Below are 23376 nucleotides of genomic sequence, written 5' to 3'. Positions count from 1 at the left end.
AGCTCTATAAGCAGTGGTGGTGTTTGCAGTGAACAGTGCTTTTCAGGGAAGGCTTTTTCCCCTTAGGTTATATATACACTTTGTCTTCTGGGAACTTCAGTTCTGTTTTTGCCAGGAGTTTGGGGGTAAGCTTACTTTATTCTGGGTCAGTTACATTTTGAAAAGTAGGGCAAGATAAATCCAGGGTCATTTAGAATCCTGTTAAAGTAGGTTAACAAAGATCTCATTCATTCCTTGTAGAAATCAGAATCTCTTTTAATTAGCCCTGTGGGAGACACACGATTTTCTGAGTTTGTGTATGTGTGCGTGGCAGGAGTGGGTGGAATTATGCAGAGCTTGAAGTAGTATATTAGGAAAAATAAAACTCAAAATAATTTCCCCTTGAAAATGGGGAAGTAAGAAGTAAATAGAAGAGATTAATTTATAACCATTTGGTGGATTTAGTGTGTGATTCTGTACTCTGAAAATCAGAGGGTGTTCGAAATGTGCCTCTTCAAGAGATTACTTCCCTCATCTGATGTCAGCATTGATGATTATGGTTTCTTGAAATGGCTCCATTTTTCTAAAACATTTAGGAGGGAAATTTGGTAAAAGGTAACTATTGTTCTCGATGTGTATGAGAACTGAAGTTTGTAAGCCACCAGGTGTTCTTAGAGTCATGTAAAAATGGTAGATAAAAGGATGTAAATGATTTCTTAGAGCAAGGGAAAGTTTGACGTTCCCAGTGTGTACATCTTTGGAGGAGAAACATGAACTTCTGCATGAATAATCTCTCCTGGTCATTCTTGGTCTATGAGACGACATGGGTTGAATTTGCATAGGAAGAAACTGTGGAAGAGTAGCCACACACTTGCACTCTGCCTCTGGGATGTGGTGTAGTGGTGTCCCCCCCACCCCCGCTGTGGTCACTCCTTGTTCTTTTCAGTCGTTACTGCATGGGGTCTTTTCAGTCGTTATTGCATGAGCAGTGAAATGTTACAAGATGAAGGGCACAAACAGCCCTTCTCAAATTGGAGGAACATGTAAGATCTTTCCAAGCATGGGTGTTGTTGACCTTGTCTTCAGTGAAAACGGTTATTAATAGTGGGCACAAGTTCTGCCGTGGGTCTGTCTCAGTCTAAATGTTTATTCAGCAGGACTTCAGGGTGTTTGATTATTTTCAAAACAAAAGGTTTCAAAAGTACAGGTGGATTCAAACTTAACCGCTTCGTCACATAATTATGGTTTTTATGAATACCGGTGTATCTGTTCACTGATGCATTCATGCAACATATATTTCCTGAGACCCTCCCTTTTCTCAGGCACTGTTTTGGGCTGAGAGGGTACAGAGGTGAACAACTACAGCAGGCTTCATATGCCCAAGATGCTTGTGTTTCAGGTAGAGAGACAAGGAATAATCAAGAAAAATAGCAAATATTACAAATGGATTGAGGCGATTCTTGCCCAGGTGTCTTTAGATGGGTGATCAGAGGAGGAGAGGACATGCAAGGAGCCATCAAGTAATGCAGTGGAGCTGCTGTGTAAAGAACTTGGGAACAGCATTCCAATCTGAGGCAGTGGCTCAAGGAAAAGCTTCAAATGGAAATAAACTTGGTGAATTTGTGGAGCAAAGGGAGCCTGGTGTGGCTGGATTGTGGCAGGCAAAGGATGGTATGACTGGTGTTGGAGAACAAGGTGAAGCAGGGCTGTGGCAGGGGCAGGCAGGGGTTTGTCAGCTCTAAGCTGAGGTGTGTGGATGGGAAACCTTTGGAAATTTTGAATAAGGGAAGTGAGATGATCTGATTTACATTTTTGAAAAGATCTCTGCGGTTGCTGGGTGGAGAGGGGATTGTCTGGGAGCTGGAGGGGAAGCAGGAGGGCCAGTTAGGATGCTTATGATGTAACCCAGGTGAGACAGCATAGAACTGCCTGGTAGCAATGGGAGGAAGAACCATGGATTTTTTTTCAAAGGATATTTGTGAATATAGGGATGTGTGGGGTGAGTCAAAAGAGAAATTAAGGGTAATTTCTAAATTTTTGCCCTTGAACAATTGAGCAGTTTATTATGTAATTTATTGTAATGAAGAGGACTGGTAGAGGAGTTCCCGTTGTGACTCAGTGGGTTAAGGGCCCAGCATTGCCTCTGTGAGGAGGTGGGTTCAATCCCTGGCCTCGATCAGTGGGTTGGGGATCTGATGTTTCGGTGAGCTGTGGTGTAGGTCACAGATGCAACTTGGATCTGGTATTGCAGTGGCTGTGGTGTTGATTCGACCCCTAGCCTGGGAACTTCCATATGCTGCAGATGTAGCTGTGAAAAAAAAAAAAAAGATCCCTGGTAGATAAACAAGTTTTAGGAGAAGTCAAGCACTTATTTTTGCCATGATAGATGATAGATATGAGATATTTATTTGATATCCATATGGAGACATCACGTAGACGTTTGGAGATCAGGATTCAGAATTCTAGAGAAGGCGCAGATTTGGGAGCCATCAGCCTGTGGCTGGTATATTTTACATGTAAAGCCATGGACTGGATGAGATCACTTATGGAGGGTATATCCAGAGCAGGCGTTTTAGGTTTGCAGTGTTCAGAGGTGAAGCAGAAGAGGAGGAGCAAGCAAAGGCCATTGAGAAGGTGTAGCCAAGGCCATTGAAGGAAAACCAGGTGAGGGTGACGGCCTGGACACCCATAGATGATTGTGTTCCAAGGAGGGGGATGGTCAGTCGTGTTGAGTAGAGACATAGCCACAGCCTTGTGGAGTCAGTTGATGGCTCTGACACGATCCCTACCCTCAAGCGGTGGAGAGGGAGGCCTGACAGGAGTGGGTTGAGGAGAGAAGGGGAAGTGAGGAAGTAGAGACAGTGAGTTAACCAACCAGCGCTTTCAAGGAATTTTGCTGATTTCAGGTGCTTGCAGAAGGGAAATAAAGGATTTTTTAAGGTAGGAGATACAACTCCATTAACTATCATGCTTTTCCTACGTATAGGTTCATTTATTCCAGGAGCCCTGTTCATTTACCTGTTCATTCATTATCCCACGAGTGTTTTTAGATACCAGGGGTATATAAGCCACTGTGCTGAATGCAGGGGATAGCACATAGCATCTCTGTCCTCAAACGTATGATCTGATTATGGGGATACAGACAAGTCCACATGATATACCCTCCATAAGTGATTTATACACTAATCACTTCCAAATCTTTACCTTCAGCCCCAGGCGTCTGTCTCCATAGCTTCATGTATGTTTATGCCCCTGTCTTCTAGGTCCCTCCACTGAGTCAAACTCAACATTTCCACAACTAAGCTGCCACCTCTAACCAACTCCCTCCCCCACATTTTTTTCAGTGTTGTTCTGCATTTTTTTGTTCTGCATTTTTTTCAGTGAATGGTTTCCATCATCTGTCATTTGCCCAAGAGTCATCTCTGATTCTTCCCTCTCCCTCACTTTCCCATGCCCAATCCATTAAAAAGCACTGCTAATTACCTCAATCAAGCTGAAAATAAAATTAAAAAATTTAAAGCCCTGAAAACTGTGCCTATCAGATATCTGTGGATATGCATTTCCCTCCATTTCCATTGGCAGCTCTGAGATCAGGACACTGTTCTCTCTCAGCTGGACCACCTTTCTCCACACTCGGTCCCATAAGGGCCCCCTGGCTGATTTCTAAATCACCAGTTCTGATATGCACCTACTCAGAATCATTCAGTTGCTTCCCCTGGGTCTTAAGAAACATTCCAACCCCTATTTTGTTTACATGACCCTTTATAGCCTCATCTCTTCACAGACTCCTTCCAACCCTAAACCCTCAGCTTCGCTGCACACCCACATCCTCGAATAGGCCATATTCAGCCATTATTACGACTTTTACATGCTGTCACCATTGCCTGGAGCATTCTTTCCATCTTCAGCCAGCTCATCTGCTAACACATTTCCAGTCTAAGTTTGGAAATCACTTCGTCCGGAAGCTCTCCCTGACCCCCACCTCTGGGTGAGGTGTCCCTACTCTGCTTCTGCAGCACCATGGCACCCCCTCCTGCAGCACGTCATGTGAACTTGTCTGTATCCCCATAATCAGATCATACGTTTGAGGACAGAGATGCTATGTGCTATCCCCTGCATTCAGCACAGTGGCTTATATACCCCTGGTATCTAAAAACACTCGTGGGATAATGAATGAACAGGTAAATGAACAGGGCTCCTGGAATAAATGAACCTATACGTAGGAAAAGCATGATAGTTAATGGAGTTGTATCTCCTACCTTAAAAAATCCTTTATTTCCCTTCTGCAAGCACCTGAAATCAGCAAAATTCCTTGAAAGCGCTGGTTGGTTAACTCACTGTCTCTACTTCCTCACTTCCCCTTCTCTCCTCAACCCACTCCTGTCAGGCCTCCCTCTCCACCGCTTGAGGGTAGGGATCGTGTCAGAGCCATCAACTGACTCCACAAGGCTGTGGCTATGTCTCTACTCAACACGACTGACCATCCCCCTCCTTGGAACACAATCATCTATGGGTGTCCAGGCCGTCACCCTCACCTGGTTTTCCTTCAATGGCCTTGGCTACACCTTCTCAATGGCCTTTGCTTGCTCCTCCTCTTCTGCTTCACCTCTGAACACTGCAAACCTAAAACGCCTGCTCTGGATATACCCTCCATAAGTGATTTATACACTAGTTCCCCTGAAATAGATAAAAGAATTAGAAAAAGAGAAGAAGGGCCTAGGCAGAACATTCCAGATGTAGAAAGAGCAAGACAAGCCCATAAGAGGACCTGGAAAGGGATGCCCAGAGAAGTGGGAAGAAAACCAGGTGAGTATGGTGACATGCAATCCTAAGAAAGAGAGTGTTTCAAGGAGAGGGCAGGAAACAGTATCAGAAGGTTCAGGATATCTAAAAGGCTGGAGACAGGGTTTAACCATGGATATAAGTGGCCTTGCTGAGAATTAAGGGGAGTGGCTGCTAGCTCTTAGTGGGTTGAGAAGGGGGTGGTATGTAAGGAAGAGAAGACAGCCAGTGTAGACAATTCTAATATGTTTGGGTTGGAAGGAGAGGAGAGAAATAGGGTGATAGCTAGAAGGGCCATGAATCTGGCATTTCAGCTGATTTTTAATTATACTGTGATGAACAGAGGTTTTGTGTAGGACACATCTGGACTTGAGTTTCTCCTCCACCATATGTGACATCTGGAGCACAGGGTCAGTGACATCGTAGACTTTCAGCGGATGCTTCTTGAATGGGTGACTAAAACTCCATCATCTTCCGGGAGCTCCAATTTTCTCATTTACAGAATGCCTGCGTGACCACTGGACTTTAATGAAATAGTGTCATTGTTTCTTACCCTTGAGTCCTGTGTATTCCTGGACAGGGCTTATTTTGGCAAAGCCTTCCGAGCCCCTCTGAGTCTGTCTTCAGATACCCATCTCTGCTCAAATAAACATTGAGTTACATTATCTTAAGGTCTCAGAGTTCAGGATTTCATCACTCTTTTTGTCAGGCCCTTTCTGTTCCTTTTTGTCGTTTCAAGAATAAGTCACACATGTAAACCAGTCTAATTACTTTAGAGAGATGATCCTCAGAGTGAGCTGTGCAAAGCCCTGCACCAGTCTCTGGGGATTGAACCGTCTCTGCACGTGAACCATGGCCCTGAGTGATGAGCCAGCGGGCAAAAGCATAAAGATCCTAGACTTGCAGTCGCAGCACAGGTCTCTTTAGTGCAGCCTTGCTCTTTTGCACCCAGAAGTTGCTTGGACTGTTGTGCCTGTGGATAGAGTGCAGGCTCACACCTTCATTTTCAGAAGAGAAGTGCTCACAGTGTTCATGTGGTGAGTAGGAGGCCGTGAGGAATAAGAAGTATGTGCTAAAAGAAATAAACTCCTTTCTTTGATTTATTCATTCCACAGATCTTTATTGAGCAACTCAGATGACTCAGAAGAGAGTGAGAAATAGGGGAGACAGCACCTCAGATTCGAGGCATTTTGTCTCTATTGCGGGCTCATTTTCATGTGCTGGAAATACAAGATTTGCCTCCTCAGAGGGCCAGGAGCTATGTTCCACCTGGCTGGAAACAAAAGCCTCAGTGTGAAGATCTCAGGTGTTTGCATAAGGGTGTGGTGGCCTCATGCAGCAACATGAACTTGCTGGATCCCACACACTAAGGCCCAAAGCAGAAATTCTTTGCTGTGTGTCATAGATTTTCCAAACAAAGTTTTCAACCCTCTGGGTTGACTGGGGAAAAACACCAACAGAGCCTTGCTTGCTCCCTGGCTTGCTTGCTCGCTCCTCCCCCAGACAAATAAACATTCACTCAAAAGATACTTTATCGGTATAGCTATACACCGTGAAACGGAAACGCACAGCAGTAGGTGCTTGCTGGCCAAAGTGAGGAGCAAAATCAGAGCTGTCTGTGTCCACCCCCGTGCTCTCCTGGCTAACGAGGATGCAGGTGGTAGTCAAGTCAGCTCACAGATATTTGCTAGCAGTTTTTTGGAAACAGTTTTATTGAGATAGAATTCAAAGTGTGATTCACATATTGTGCAACTCACCCATTTAAAGCGTACGCTTCAGTCATTTTAGCATGCTCACAGAATTGTGCAACCATCACATTTAATTTTAGAACATTTTTATCACCTCCCCCATGCCAGGAAGGAAACCCTAATACACTTTTGCTCCAATTCTAAAACTTTCTGCCCCTCCCCATCCTTGGCCCCAGGTGACCACTGATATATTCTGGACATTTCATAGAAATGGAATCATATAATATGTGGTATTTTGTGGCTGGCTTCTTTCACTTAGCATAATGATTTCAACATTCATCCATGTTGTAGCTAATATTCATTTGTGTAGATCAAGCTTAATCTATGCCAAGGATTGGTGAACTTTTTTTGTAAAGGACCAGATGGTAAATATTTTAGCTTTGAGGTCCATGTGGTCTCTGTGGCAACTACTCAACTTGCAATTTTAGCATGAATGTCACTACAGACAACATGTGTACAAGTGAGTGTGTTGGTGTTCCGCAAAAACTTTATTTACAAAAATAGGTGGTGGGCTTGATTTGACTTTTGGATTCTCGGCTGACCATCAGTACAAGTACTTAATCCTCTGAACAACTCTGTGAAGTAGGTACTGTTATCCCCATTTTACAAATGAGAAGACTGAGGCACACAGCTAGTAGGTGGCAGATATGGGGTTGAACTTAGCCTGGCTCTAGAGCCAGGGTTCTTAACCTTATCAGTGGTGATAAGTTGAGGGCAGTGCTGAGGGGTGGGGGAAGATAGATTGACTTAGGTTTTCTTCGGATCCAACAACTGAGGGAGCCCCAAATGTAAGTAGGTGTTAAGCAGGTGAAGGGGGCAGGGCAGGGTGGTGCAGATGGCCGTGGCAGGAGGGAAGAGAGCTTGTGCAGGCTCTGAAGGAAGGCAGCGTGGCTGGAGCCCTGGGCACGGGGAAGAGTGATGTGGGCAGATGCTCCGGGATGGACCGTTCAGGGTCCTGAGGCTGTTTTGCTTTTGGTCCTCAGAGCAGAGAGAAGTCATCAAAGGGTGGCTGTGGTCAGATTTACTGGCTGAAGTGGAGAACAGACTGAGGGGAGTGGAACAGACCTGGATGGACCTGGAAGTGGTCCAGGCCAGAGCTGGTGGACAGGGGGCTGTGAGATGTGGAAAAAGAAGTGCATGCCTGACCTTGTGGAGGCAGATTTTGTCAGGGCTGGTAACGGATGGTGGTGTCAGATTCATGAGGTGAAAACACAGACAAGGACAGGTTTGGGGAGAAGTAGGAGGTGGTGTGGTGTGGTTTCAGTCCTGGGATGCTGAGTTTGACAGACAAGAGCTGTTTTTTCCGTAGTGGCAACATATCGATTCTCCTGGGAGAAAATACTATGAAGTAAAAGAATTTTACTGTGGTTGCATACTCTGCTTATGAGGTACTTTAGCGAGGACTCACCTTCTCAACTCTCCTTTCTGCTACAGCAAGTGAGATCTCAGTCTTGGTACTGTTTATCTTTCTCGCTTTCTTATTTGTTTGGCTTATGGTTGGTTGCAAGAAAATGTTATAAATTGTCCCCCTGCTTTCTCTGTTAGTTAACAGTCTCCCCTTTGGTAGTTCAGTAACAGGCCTTTTCCTGTTTATAGTTGAGATATTTTAGGCTTGTTTTGTTGTGATTGAGCATGCTTGTGTGTTTTTATGCCTTACTTTGTTTCTTCATTGATTTCTGTTTGTTATCATCTCCATGAGAAACAATAGAAGTGGCCTTATTATTTTTAGTTTCCTTTCTGTTGGATATCAGCTTGGTTATGGTTCTTCGGGATGGCTGTTGGAATGGATGGCTAAAATGTGTTGCATTATTGTCTGAGTTTAGGTATCCTCACCATGTCTCTCCCAGCTAACAGGGAGTTGGGGCACTGTTTCAGGGGACAGTAACAGGGTCACAGACATTTTCTTAGTGGACGAAAGAAATTGCTGTGGGGTTTTTAAAACAAGGATTTAGGATAAGACATAGGCCTAGTAACTCTTGCCATTAAATTCCTCTCCATGCAGTTAGAGTCTCAATACTTACTAAATGTTTCAATCAGCAAAATTTTTTGAGTCCCTCTTTTCTACATGCCACTGGGGTAAGGGGAAGCAAATATACAAAAGCATAAAGGTTTAATTTTAAGGCTCCTACATTGAATAGGAGAGAAACTACATGCAGGTACATGACTGTAGTACCTGAGCAGCAAGTGGTGATAACCAAAACATAGAAACAAACTCTTGGGTGATCATGTAGCTATCCTTTCTGTCTTTCTATAAAAATACAGATAGAATGATGATAAAACGTGCTACTTTGTAACTTGCTCTTTTTAATTTAAAAAAAGTTTTTTTTTTTGCTTTTTTTAGCGCCGCTCCTGTGGCATATGGATGTTCTCAGGCTAGGGGTCAAATCAGAGCTGCAGCTGCAGGCCTACACCACAGCCACAGCAACACAGGATCTGAGCTGTGTCTGTGACCTACACCACAGCTCATGGCAATGCCAGATCCTTAACTCACTGAGCGAGGCCAGGGATGGAACCTGCAACCTCATGGTTACTAGTCAGATTCGTTTCTGCTGTGCCATGGTGGGAGCTCTGTAACTTGCTCTTTTTCACCCAAGAGTATACCCACATTGGCACATATGTATCTACTTTGTTCTTTTCACTAGCTAGATGTAATCTACGTTTGTGGCAACATGGAAGGTTTATAGTCTCCTTTTAAAAAATTTCTTATGGGGAGTTCCAATTCTGGTGCAGTGGAAATGACTAATATCCATGAGGATGCGGGTTTGATCCCTGGCCTCCATCAGTGGGTTGAGGATCCAGTGTTGCCGTGAGCTTTGGTTTAGGTTGCAGATGTGGATCGGATCTAGCATTGCTGTTGCTGTGGTGTAGGCTGGCAGCTGTAGCTCTGATTCAACTCCTAGCCTGGGAAGGTCCATATGCTGTGGGTGCAGCCCTAAAAAAGCAAAAAAAAAAAAAATTATGGTTTAGAATGGATAAATAATAAGGTCCTACTGTATCACACAGGGAACTATATCCAATCTCCTGGAATAGACCATGATGGAAAATAATATAAAAAAAGAAAGCTGTGTATATATGGACACACACATATATATGACTGAGTCCTTTGCTGTGCAGCAGAAATTGGCATGACTTTAATAAAAAAAAAATCTTACATTTAATAGATGCTTTTAAACTTTAGTGTACTTAAACTCCGCTTTTTAAATTATCATCTTAAAAGGTAGAACTATATCATGCATATTAATTTAATTTACAAACATGCATTCATTTGACAAATACAGACTGAGTGCCTTCTACTTGTGAAATGTTATTCTAGGAGCTTAGGGGCCACCCAAACAAATTTTTTCCCTTTAAAATTTATATTCTTTGCCTGATTAATCTAGAAAGATGAACAGGGAATTGTTAATTAATGTAGTCTCTGAGGAAGAAAAATGGGGAGTTTGGGGAAAGTTAAGATTTTTTCTTTTCTTTGCCTTTTTTAGGGCCGCATGTGTGGCATATGGAAGTTCCCAGGCTAGTTACTGAATTGGAGCTACAGCTGCCAGTCTACACCACAGCCACAGCAACACCAGATCAAGCTTCATATGTGACCTGTTTCATAGCTCACAGCAACACCGGATCCTTAACCCACTGAGCAAGGCCAGGGATCGAACCTGCATCCTCGTGGATACTTACTGGCTGAGCCACAATGGAAACTCCAAGATTAACTTTAATTCTATTAATGTTGGGAAAAAAAGTTTTATTAAGATTATATAATACTCTATAACAATAATAATGAAAAGAAAAGATCCAGCAAAGTATATATGGTAGGCCAGAGCCAGAAGAGATTGTTTTTTTCTTTCACAAAGGAGGCAAATTGAACAGGATGCAACATTTATTTTTTTTTTTTAACCCAGCACATATGGAGTTTCCCGGGCTGGGGTCAAATCAGAGCTGCAGCTGCCAGCCTACGCCACAGCCACAGCAATACCAGAGCTGCATCTGTGACCACAGCTCTCGGCAACACCAGATCCTTAACCCACTGAGCGAGGCCAGAGTTCGAATGTGCGTCCTCGTGGATCCCAGTCAGATTCGTTTCCACTGAGCCAAGATGGGAACACCAGAATGCATCTTATTTTAGCAAATGTCTATTATGTGCCCGTCTGGTGCATTGTGCTGGTGCTGGGGTTTCTGCGAGTGCAGAGGGATACAGGAGGATTGACTGGTCCAGAGGGTACACAGTGCAGAGCATGGCCACTCAGAGAAAAGTGCAAGTTCTAGTTTGGCTAGAGAAGTAGAATATGAGTGGAGAAATCACGGGAGATGAGTCAGGAAAAAGTCGACTGGAGTCAAACTATGAATGACCTAGAATGTTAGGCTAAGAATTTATAATTTATTCATTAAGGGATTAGAGAGTGATCAGAAGATTTTTAATGAGGAGAGCGAAAAATCCCTATAATCTGGAGCTGGGGGCATTAAACCCGTTATTGATAACCCAGCAGTAGAAAGGGAAGGAGGGAAGATCCTGGTTGAAGAAGGTTGCAGAGCTTCCAGAGTGGGCACATGCAGTAGGGAACATTACTGGAGAAGCCATGTTGTAATAATGCATTGCTCTGTTTTTAAGTGAAGGTGTAATTTAGGGGTTCCCATGCCTGAGTAACCCTTTTTGAGCCCTTACTGCGGTGGTGGGGAGGACAGCTGAGGTCAACATTTCAGGTGGACTTTGTGAAACTGAACCTTGTTGAGACCCAGTAGCCATGGTAGTTTTATAATGAGCTTTATAAAGAACTTACTATCTATCCTCTTTAATTGAGTTTAACTCAGTTTGTTTTCATTAAAGTTCCCTTCCAGCTAAGGATATGAGTTGCCAGCTCACAAAAGAGAGTTTGAATAAGAAAAACCTCAGGGATTAAATGTATTTTTATGTGAATGACACCGAGAGAAAAATCTTTTCCTTCTTCACCTCCTTTCTTAAATTTAGGCAGATATTTTCTAAGAATGATAATCAGGACTACCAATATAGATCTGAATGAAATTCACTGGCTACATTTTCCTGCATTTATTTATTTCATTTTTATTATTAGATATATTTATTTAATATTGCTTCCTGTATATATTTATTATTTTCCTTAAAAAATCAGGGTACAAAATTTCTCCTTCTCAATTCCTTGGCATTTTAAGAAAGTCATCATTAAGATAGCTTTTATTATTCTTTCTATTTTTGTCTTTTTTTGATAACATCTACTGATCAAAAGGTCCTATTCTCTTCATGCCATTTTGAGAAGTTTCATTATTTTATTAGAAAGTTACTCTGAAAATTAAAAAATAAAACCCAATATAAAAAAAAAAACTCACCCACTCAAATTAAGTTGCTTTAAAGCACGCGGCTCTCAATTATTTTTTCCTCAATGGGTCGGCCTTTGAAAAGAACAAAAGATTACTTATCCTGCCTTAGGGTGAACTCTTTGGCTCTGTTTCCTGTTGAATTAAGACCACTTTTCAGGGATAGCACAGTCTGAAAATGTGAGAAAAGATTGTCAGGGGAATAAATGAAATGACATAGACAAAACCATTTAATTGAGGGGCTAGGAATGTGTTTCATTGTACCTGAGACATCTTTGTTTGCTGTTAGCAAAAGCTTCCTTGTTGCTTTTGAAGGATTCTGATTGCCAGGAAGACCAGGTGTTCTGTAAGCTTGGACAATGGTTAGTTAAAAGCTATGAAGTTTCTTTTTTAAAACATTTGCTAACAAGGGAGTGGGGGATTTGGGTGGATTTATTCTGACTGCTCCTGTTATTGTTTTTCCCTTGTTTCTATTAGATTTTGATCAGATTAGGACCGGGATTGTGCAAGGTTTTCACTGGAAAGTTTTGATTAGTTAAAATGTATGTGTCTGTCCCTGTGAGGGGGACAACCTCAAATCAGATTTGCTGTGTGAGTGTGGAGTGTCCAGTTAGAGACCCAATGTATTGCCTGTTTTCTCAGACTTGAAAAGGCCAGAGTCCTCAGTTTGCTCAGAACCAAGGCCCCGTTGGTCCAAAACCACATGGAAATGATCATGTGGTCCCCTCATCTTTCTTGCACATGGTTCAGAATGGCTGAGGTTTCCAGGTGGACTGGGATCCTCTGACTCCTAAGGCACATAATGCTCCTGCTCTTTTACACTCCTTTTTGTGCCAGCATGTCACCCCCTCTCTGGTTATTTCTTTCTCCTACTGTAGCGACCCTAAACTTAGTGCAGACTCTTCTCTTCTGGATCTGGTAGTAATTCTGGTTAGTTTCTGCTTTCTACTTTATCACCTAGGGGGGAAAAAAGCCCCTTAGTGCCTTAAAGATAAGGAAGAGAGTCCTCTTTTTGTTGTTGTTTGCATTTTGTTTTGAATTTCTGCTTCATTGTTGTAATAATGAATAAGTCCCCACTTTTACACATGGCCTTGATTAATGTACTTTGCGTGCACGTGACTTGATCCTAGAATCATAAAACCTTGTTATGTAGTTTTTTCTATTGAGAAACTAAAGTTAGCCTTCAACATATTTTTTGGTAACATGTTTAAAATCTATTGTCTTATCATCTACTGATATTAGGTGGACAAACACTGAAAATGTAGCTCAAAGATTCCAGAAGGTTTAGTGATGTTTCGAATTATAGGACAAAATCACTGTTCTTTATAATTCTTTTAAGTGGAATTTGTATAAAACAGAAATAGTTCTCAAAAGCATAAGCTATCTGGTTGACTTGTCAGAACTCAATTCAGTTTGGCTGACACTTATTGAGCACCTTTTACTGTGTATAATCATTGGGCTATTACTAATTTAAGCTGGTAATACAGAAAAAAATGAAATGGATTAAAGAAATTAAAGAAAAAAATCTGATGAGGTTAAGTGCATATTTAATCTCTAATCAGTAAACACCCAAAAATTCCATGTACTCAGATTCTCTTCATTTTCTTTCTTTCTTCCTTCCTTTCTTTTTGCTTTTTTTTAGGGCTGCACCTGCAGCACATGCAAGTTCCCAGGCTAGGGATCTAATAGGAGCTGCAGCTGCCAACCTACACCACAGCAACACGAGATCCAAGCTGAGTCTGTGACCTACACCACAGTTCTCAGCAATGCCAGATCCTTAAGCCACTGAGTGAGGCCAGGGATTGAACCCGCATCCTCATGGATACTAGTCGGATACGTTTCCAGTGAGCCACAATGGGCACCCCAAGATTCTCTTCATTTTCTCAATGTGAATTCCCATCAGATTAAAAGATTTTCAAGAACTGAAAAGACGTCATGCCAACAATTTCAGTTCTGCCATGTTAGGGATTAATAGTGGAGAATGGGAAAAGTCAAATGGAAAAATGAATTAGAAGATAAAACAGATGAGTTTTTTTTTTGGTCTTTTTTTGCCTTTTTCGGGCTGAACGTGCGGCACATGGAGGTTCCCAGGCTAGGGGTTGAATCGGAGCTGTAGCCGGTGGCCTATGTCACAGCCACAGCAATGTGGGATCAGAGCCGCGTTTTCGATCTACACCACAGCTCACGGCAATGACAGATCCTTAACCTGCTGATCGAGGCTAGGGATCGAACCCTCAACCTCATGGTTCCTAGTTGGATTTGTTAACCACTGAGCCACGACGGGAACTCTGAGAACAGACAAGTTTTAAAAGAAGGAATGTAAACATATAAAGGTAGATTTGACCTTCTCAGTATAGTAAATAAAATATAACAGTAATAATAATTAGCAAAATTATTGTTATTCCTACTGTTATAGGAAGTATTTATTTAGAGCCTACTCTGGGCCAGACTCTTCTAGGCCCTGGAATATATCATAGATGAAGCATTTTGCTCGTGTGGTGCTTCCATTCTATTGGGAGGAGAGCAAGCCATTAAATAATAAATCTGCTACATATATAGTGTTAAAGGTGATGAATACTATAGAAAAAATCAAGCAGGACGAGAGTGAAAATGGGGTCATTACATTGTTAAATAGGATGGTCTGGATAGACCTTACAGCTGGTGCCACTGGAGCCAAGCTCTGGAAGTAAGCGAGTTACCTGCCTTAGGAGCCTTCCTGGAAGAAAGGACACCTGGTGCAAAGCCCTGAGGTGGGGAATGTGTCTGCGTTGTCTGAAAAAATCATGGAAGCCAGAGTGGTTGGAATGGGGAATGAGCAAGGGGAAGATGGTGAGGTGGGACTGGGGGTAGATGGTGTGGGACTTAGAGCCACTTTAAGGAGTGAAGTTAGGAGCCTTGCAGGGCCTGAGCAAAGGGGTTTCCTCAATCTCAGCTAACATTGTAGCAGAACCACTCTTGCTTCTGTGTTGAGAATGTACCTGGAGGGCAAGGGTGGAAGGAGACCTGTTAGGAATAAATTGCTCTAATCCAGGTGCGGTGGAGGTTCCTGGACCAGGGCAGTGAGTGGAGGTGCTGAGAAGTGGTCGTATCCTGAATTTATTCTGAAGGTGGACCTGGGAGGATTTCCTGAGGCATTGTATTTTGTCTGAGAGAAGGAGACCAGCCCATGTGCGATGTAGGAGGAAAATGGAGAGTGTTGGGGCCTGGAAGCAGGAGCAGAGTGATCATATGTATCAAATGCTACTGATGGCTCCTGAAAGATGAAGAGTGAGAATCCATTGTTGGTTTTAGTGGCGGAGGAGGGCAGTCATGGACGGACCTCGGTTCGGGTAACCTTGATGAGAAGGCAGTTTGGGTGGAATGGTGAGGGCCTGATGGGTGTGGGTTCAGTTAAGAGAGAAGGAGGAAGGGACCTAGAGACAGTGAACACAGACAGCTCTGTCCGAGGAGTTTTGCCACAATAGGCAGCAGACAAAGGAAACTGTACCTGATGGGGAGATGCGGTCAAAGAGGGTTGCTGGTGTTTTGATTTTAATCGATTTACAATGTTGTGTTAATTTTGGGTACACAACAAAGTGATTCTGTTATATACGTGTGTGTGTGTGTGTGTGTGTGTGTATAAATTCCTTTTCAGATTCTTTGCCTCTATGGGTTATTACAAAATATTGAATAGAGTTAGTTCCCTATGCTATATAGTAGGTCCTTGTTGTTTATTTTAGTACTGTGTATCTATTAATCCCAAACTTGTAATTTGTCTCTCCCCCCCTTTCCCCTTTAGTAACTACAAGTTTGTTTTTTATGTCTGAAGGTCTATTTCGGTTTTGTAAGTTCATTTGTGTCTTTTTTTAGATTCCACGTATAAGTGATATCATATGGTATTTGTCTTTGTCTGGCTTAATTCACTTAGTATGATGATCTATGGGTCCATCTATGTTGCTGCAAATGGCATTATTTCATTCTTTTTTTCTGGCTGAATAACATTCCATTGTGTGTGTGTGTGTGTGTGTGTGTGTGTGTGTCACGTCTTTATCCGTTCACCTATTGACGGACATTTATTTAGATGGCTTCTACATCTTGGCTATTGTAAATAGTGCTGGTATAACATTGGAGTGCATGTGTCTTTTCAAATTATGGTTTTTGCCCAATATATACCCAGGAGTGGGATGAATAACACTACTTCAAGTTTTTTAAGGAAATTGTATATTGTTTTCCATTGCGGCTGCACAATTTACATTGCCACCAGCAATGTGGGAAGGTTTCCTTTTTGTTTGTTTGTTTTTAGATGGGTGAATGAATTAACAGCATGGATCAATACTGATGGGAATGGTCCAAGAGAGGGGTGGGAGAAGAGGAGATACAGGAGCAAAAGGAACAAAATATCCTTGAGTAGCTTCAGAGATGAGATCTGGTGAATGAGTAAAGGAAGGGATTGGCTTCCGGTCTGAGCAGAGCTGGCTCACCCATGTTAACAGGCTGGAGGCACACTTTGATAGGTTGTTAGACAAGGGAGCAGATGATTCCGTAAGCGTCCCCAGGGAAGCAAAGTCTCAGCTGAGAGTGAGGGTGGGAGAGGAGGTTTGAGAAAGAAGAAGAAGATTTGAAATTGCTGTCAGGGGAATTTGAGTAGTATGACTGCCAGGCAGTATTGAGGGCCCACTTGGGGGTCATGATGAGTCCAGCCAGCACAGTTACGGGTTTTCTTCCAGCCACATTGAGCAGCAGGTGCGCAGGTATGAGTGAGCAGAGAGCAGTGATGAGGCATGAACAACAGAATGAGAGGCCCAAAGGAGTGTCTGTAATAACTGATGGTCAAATTTACAGTGGGTAAGGATGAAAGCAAGGAGAACAAGGGGGCGAGGAACAGTGTAAAGCTGGCGGAATCAAGGGCTTGGCATTGCCGATGGGCTCCAAGGATTGCTGGAATTGAGACACTAGTGAGAACTGACTGAAAAGATAAAGGATGATGCTCAGAGATGGGGATGCATGAACTCGAGTTTATGAGGAGATGTAGTTACTGGTGACGAGGTCAAGGTATAACCATGACAGTGAGTGGTTCAGGCAGGGCAGAAGACGTGTCTGTTGGAGAAAAATTCAGGAGGTAAAGAGGCCAGAAGGTTGGAAGGTTCATCAGTGTGCATTTTTGATATTGCTAAGAATCAGGAGTGTATTGGAGAGAGCAGAAAGGCCAAGAGGGTTGTGAGGGGATTTTGTTGGTGTACTATGGATTTCAGCATCAGTCAGAGGTTTCAGGAGTTAAGGAGAAGTGGGAGATGAGAAAAATTTGGGGATGTGCATGGTCTTATGGAAATTAGAGTGGGAGAACTGAGGGAAACTGAGTATGAGTGAATGTGTGTGTGTGTGTGTGTGTTTAGGACATAAGCAGGGATGAAGGCATAGAGAGATGCAATCTGATAAGCTTACAGTAGATGGTGGCGTCAAGGCTGTGAGGTGTCACAGCTGTGAATGTTAGGCATGGTTTGGGGTGTGTGTTTCGGCTTGCTCTCAGCCCTGTCCGGTGGGATGTAGAGATCTGGGGAAATGGAAAGACAGTCGCTGAGTGCAGGGTCAACCCTGGCCTCAGGGTTGAGCATGTCTGTGGCAGCTGAGGGGTGGAAGGCAGGGGAAGCCTGGTGTCTGGGGCTCTCTCCTGCCCTGGGAAGGAAGGCATCCCCCAACCCCAAGTAGTCTGATTGTTCTCTGGTCTCCTGCCTGCTTAGTAAGAGTGACAGCCAGTACTTCTCCTGTGTTGGCTCAGTGTCAGGGTCTGTTCACTTTAAGTGCATCAGTAACGGTCTCTAGAGGTGAGTGCCCCTTACCTTATTTCACGACGAACCTGCTCCACGTCACACAGCTCCTCAGTAGCAGAGGCAACATTTGAACCCAGGTCTCTCTGACTCTCATTGCAGCTAATTTACAGTTAATTCACTGCCAATATATTCTCTGTAATAAATACTCATGATAAATGTCAAGACTAAACTGACATGATTTTATGAGCCTTGTAAAATGTTTTCAGATCTTCTGGGTTTATCTTAAATACCACGTGGTGTTGGCTTGGACTGCAAATTCTTTGGATTAGGAAGTCTTTTTCTCCCTCACAAGTCCTTGTACAGCACTATCAAGGCCATGTGGGGACTGAATTCTTTTGTTTGTAAAAGGTATTAAAAACCATTATCTCTTGCCACTAACCTGTAGCTTTAAGAAATATCTCACATGGAGTTCCCACTGTGGTGCAGTGGGTTAAGAGCCTGACTGCAGCAGCTCGGGTCTCTGCAGAGGAACCTACTTTGATCTCTCGCTGGCAGCACAGTGGGTTAAAGGTCGCAGCTGTGGCTGGGATTCAGTCTCTGTCCTGGGAACTTTTATAGGCCATGTATGTGGCTATAAAAAATTAATTGAAAAAAAAATCTCTTATCAACATACTATTTCCAAAACATTTCTTTGACAAACATCTGAAATGTACATGAAGTCCTTGAAAGTTTATAACATTGTGAAACATGCACACACACCAAGAGTGACAGACCTTTGAAGCTTTGATTTGTTCAAACAGTTTCTGAGGCTTTGCATTTTATAATTGCTGTTGTCTTTTTAAAATAGCTGAACAGGAAGACACCCAGAAGAAAACCTTCACCTGCTGGATAAACTCACAGTTGGCAAAGGTGAGAAAAAAGAGAGCAAATCAAACTGTAAATATATTTCAGTGATTCCTCCTGCTCCGTCAGTTTGGGTTCCCCCCACATGGCCCTGGTGACGTGTAAAAGGTTGAAAGAATGTGCTCAATGTCACCGTCTTATTTCGATGTATTTATTACTCTTTCCCAACACAAAAAGGAGGCACTTTTTTGTTAAGGATACGGGAGACAGTGCCATAAAAATATTTAAGGCAGCAACATCACTTTTATCAAATGATATTGTATTGTCATATATATTGAGTATTATATTAGACGGTGTGGTAGGTTCTTCAAATGTACTGACCATCCATTACCTTTCAGTGACATCACAACATCCCATGAGATAGGTAGTACTGTTCCTGTTTAAAGAACAAGGAAACTAAGGTACAGAGAAGGTGAGTGACTTCTCCGAGGTCACACAGCTTATAAGCGATAGTGCTGGGATCCAAACCCATGCAGTCTGGACCCAGAGGCCTTGATCTTAATCTCTGTGCCATCCTGCCTCTCAGCTATGCCAGCTGCCTGGAATAACCTAGATACAACATAAAAGAGCCTCTTCTTACAGGCTATCTGTCCCAGCACAATGCTCGGAATTCATAAACAGGTTCCTCCGGAAATGTAATCACCTCCCCAAATGGTTTGCTCACTATTGGCTGATTCTGAATGGTTTGAAAGCCGCTTCTCCTGCACAGGTTTTAAGCTCTCAGTGAAAACTCAAAGCGTGTTGTGTTACTGGAAATTTGTTGTGAAATAGCCTGAGTTCCCTACTTTCCTTATCCTGGTCTGATATGGAACTTGTGTGTTCTCTATCATTCTGTTAATTAAGAAGAAAATCACTATTGAATCTTAGCTTTTGCAAAAACACAGAAGCACAGTTTTGAGAGTCTTAAAGTGTTTTTGGATCAACGTTTCAGTGCTGACTTTTCTTGTGACCTTTTGCAGCACGATCCTCCTTCAGTTATATCAGACCTGTTCACAGACATTAAAAAGGGGCACGTCCTCCTGGACCTGCTTGAAGTACTCTCGGGAGAACAGTTGGTAAGCTTTTAAAACCACATCAGAAAGTTTTGTGGGTTTAAAAAACTCATATTTCTGAGTAATACATTTTGCTTGAATTTGACAGCCTCGAGATAAAGGATCTAATACATTCCAGTGTCGGATCAATATAGAACATGCCCTGACATTCCTAAAAAACCGATCGGTGAGTATGAAATTCACCTGAAAATTCATTGGGAAGATAAGTGCTAGGAAATATTTTCTCCTTCTGACCTGCATGTCTTCTTTTCCAGATCAAGCTAATAAATATTCACGTTACTGAAATTATAGATGGAAATCCATCCATTATTCTTGGCCTGATTTGGACAATTATACTGCACTTTCATGTAAGTAGTCTAATGGCAGGAAAATTATTTCTGTTCTAATTACCACCGTATGAAATAAGTGTAATTCAATAATTGTGACTTGATGCTAGAGCTTCTTCCAGAAATAAGACCCTCTGGAAATCTTGTTAGGTGGAAAATATATAGCAGATCTTTTGCCACTTGTATTATTCTTAAATTGAAAATTGAATGCTGAATTATCATGATATCCTGAACTATCCATGGTCTTAGTACCAGTCAGAATAGAACCTGCTGTGGTAAAATTTTTATTGTTAATTTACTCTGGCAGAAGAGAGAATAGGGAGCTTCTGGAGTAAAAATTTTTTTTTTTTTTTTGGTCTCACCAGTGGCATGTGGAAATTTCTGGGCCAGGGATTGAACCCGAGTCATAGCAGCGACCTAAGCTGCTGAAGTGAAAACACTGGATCCTTAACCTGCTGCACCACAAGAAATTCCTGAAGTAACTTCTTGAAAATGAACCCACTAAACTTTGTCAAATCTCCCTATTTTTGAGGTCCCTTGTCTAATAATCCTAGAACCTCCAGTTCGCTGTCTCTATGAGGACGCTGTCTCTATGAGGATGCAGGTGGCCTAACTCAGTGGGTTAAGGATCCTGTGTTACCATGAGCTGTAGTGTAGGTCACAGATGAGGCTTGGATCCTGCATTGCTGTGGCTGTGGTGTAGGCCTGCAGCTGCAGCTCTGATTTGACCCCTGGCCTGGGAACTTTCATATGCTGCAGGTGTGGTTCTAAAAAGAAAAAAATATCATTATATGGGAAATACGTGCTTATTTTAGAAAAATAAGAAAATAACTAATTTGTATAAAATTTCAAACATGCAGAATAAGATTATATTATTTCTGTTAATATAGTCTACCCTATTTGTAGTTATTGTAGAGTAATATGCATGATGAAAACTTAATTTAGGATTTTGGCTTTTTCCTCTGGGAAAGGAGGAATGGAATTGAAGAGGGAAAGACAAAAGGTTCAAACACGATTTGTTTTACTTTTTAAAAAATTTATGAACCAAATGTGGTCAGATGTTAAAATTTGATAATTCATAGGCATTTATTATATTTATTCATACTTTTCAAGGAATTTGAAATATAATTTAAAAATTCAATATAGATAATAAAAAGAAAATAATCTATAATTCCATCACTCACAGATAACCACTTCAAGTAATTTGGTATACAGTCTCCATGACATATGCAGTGGGCATTAATATATATGTTCCTGTATGTATGTTTTAAGCAAAATGGCGTCATACTATCCATACTGTTTTCAAGCTATTCTAATTAACATCTTTATGTATGTAAAATATATATTTTAATAGAAGCATGTTCTGTTCTAAAGTACTGTATTTCATTAATGGACAGTAAGAATGCTCACAGTTTTTTTGTGACTGTAAGCAATTCCAAAAAGACTACCTTTAAAATAATACTTTGCAGAGAATTTCCATTGTGCTCAGTGGTAATGAACCCGACTAGGATCCATGAGGACACAAGTTCGAGCCCTAGTTTCGCTCAGGGGGTTAAGGATCTGGTGTTGCTGTGAGCTGTGGTGTAGGTCACAGATGCTTCTGTGGTGTAGGCATATGCAGGCAGCTGCAACTCTGGTTTGACCCCTAGCATGGGAACTTCCATATGCTACAGGTGAGGCTATAAAAAGCAAAAAAGTAAAAAAAATAATAATACTTGGTATATAATCAATTATTTCCATGGTCCAAGTTCCTAGAAATTGCATTCTTGAGCAGTAAGATTTGCAAAATTAAAGCTTTTTAAAGTTCTGTTCTAATACTGTAAATAAACTTTTTAAAAAAAGTTTACATACGTAGAGGAAAATGCAGAAATCTTAAGAGTAGTGCTTGATGAATTTTTGTTAATTAAACACATCGAAGTAACCACCATTTAGCTAAAGATAAAAAGGTAGAACATTGCCAGCATCCCAGAGTCTACAGGTCTTTCTCCCAGTCACTGTCCTCCTTCCATTGCACTGGGCCAGGAATCAAACCACACCTTTGCAGTGATCTGAGCTGCTGCAGTCAGGTTCTTAACCCATTGTACTACAGTGGGAAGTCATCATAAGTTTAATGTAGTTCACATTTATAAATTTCTGGTTTTTGTGGGTAGTACTTTTATGTCCTTTAAAGATTTTTTTCCCTTTGCTAATATCATGGAGATATTCACTTATGTTATTGTCTAGAATAGTTGTATCCAAAGGACTTTCTTCAGTGATGGAACATGTTATGTACCTGCTCTGTACAGAATAGTAGCCATTAGCCATTTGTGGCTGTTGAGCACTTGGAGTGTGGTATTATGACTAATTAAATTTTAAATTTTATTTAATTAACTTAAATAGCTACATATGGCTAGTGACTATCATATTGGATAGTACATTTCTAAAAGCTTAATCATTTCACCTTTTACATTTAGATCTACAATTTTCAAGAAAGAATTGATTTGTTTGAGTATGCTATGTTAAAGTACTCAAGATTTGTTTTTTTCCATATGGCTCTCCAGTTGACCCCACACTAATTATTGAAGAGACCATCATTTTCCTACTGTACTATAGTATCACGTTTAGAAATCACATAACATATAGGCCTGGCTTCGTTTTTAGATTGTCTATTCTGTTCCATTATTTATCCTTGCACCAGTACTATACTATATTAATCTCTGTAGCTGTATAGTCAGTCTTGATATCTGATAGTGTGGTTTTCAACTTGTTTGTCGAGATTATTTTGACTTCTTTGCTCTTTGCATTTCCACATAAATTTTTTAAAAATGGAATTGATACACATTATAATGTAAACTTAAAGTAGACAACATGCTGATTTGATATTCATGTACATGTTATTTATTTATTTAGTCTTTTTGTCTTCTTAGGGCCTCACCTGTGGCATATGGAGGTTCCCAGGCTAGGAGTCCAATTGCGGCTCTAGCTGCTGATCTACACTACAGCCACAGCAATACCAGATCCGAGCTGTGTCTGTGACCTACACCACAGCTCACAGCAACACTGGATCCTTAACCCACTGAATGAGTCTAGGGATCGAACCCACAACCTCATGATTCCTAGTTGGATTGTTTCCTCTGAGCCATGATGGGAACTCTGTAATACTCATGTACATTTGATAAATAACTTGTTAATTTATACACACAACCTGCATGAATTTTAATGATTGAATTGAATGTATAGAACAATGAGGAAAAAGTTGACATCTTTTAAATGGTGCATCTTTAATCCATGAATATATTTTTATTTTTGTTCTTTTCAAAATATTTTCTAGTTTTCATTATGATTTCTCATTTGACCCACAGGTTCTATAACAATCTATTGTTTAATTATCAAATATTTGGAATATAACAATCTATTGTTTAATTATCAAATATTTGGAATTGTGTTTGTTATATCTTCATTACTGATTTCTAGCTTAATTTCATTGTGGTTGGCGAAGATAATCTGAATTATTTCAGTCCTTCAAAATTGCTATGGCTTG

General features: G+C 41.5%; 1 protein-coding gene across 4 annotated transcripts in view; it reads left to right on the top strand.

The window, feature by feature from the left end:
* Positions 1 to 23376, top strand: part of SYNE2 (spectrin repeat containing nuclear envelope protein 2) — a 356033-nt gene that overhangs the window by 64438 nt on the left and 268219 nt on the right. For all 4 annotated transcript variants that reach the window (XM_047767512.1, XM_047767510.1, XM_047767513.1 and 1 more), the window contains exons 3-6: positions 18423 to 18484; positions 19438 to 19533; positions 19619 to 19696; positions 19785 to 19877. In XM_047767512.1, coding sequence (XP_047623468.1) covers positions 18423 to 18484; positions 19438 to 19533; positions 19619 to 19696; positions 19785 to 19877 — 329 coding nt within the window. The remainder of the gene's footprint in view (positions 1 to 18422; positions 18485 to 19437; positions 19534 to 19618; positions 19697 to 19784; positions 19878 to 23376) is intronic.

Source organism: Phacochoerus africanus, chromosome 2 (genome assembly GCF_016906955.1).
Source record: "Phacochoerus africanus isolate WHEZ1 chromosome 2, ROS_Pafr_v1, whole genome shotgun sequence".
NCBI classification, from domain to species: domain Eukaryota; kingdom Metazoa; phylum Chordata; class Mammalia; order Artiodactyla; family Suidae; genus Phacochoerus; species Phacochoerus africanus.
The sequence above is the reverse complement of the archived record's forward strand: the minus strand, read 5'-3'. Positions and strand labels throughout refer to the sequence as shown.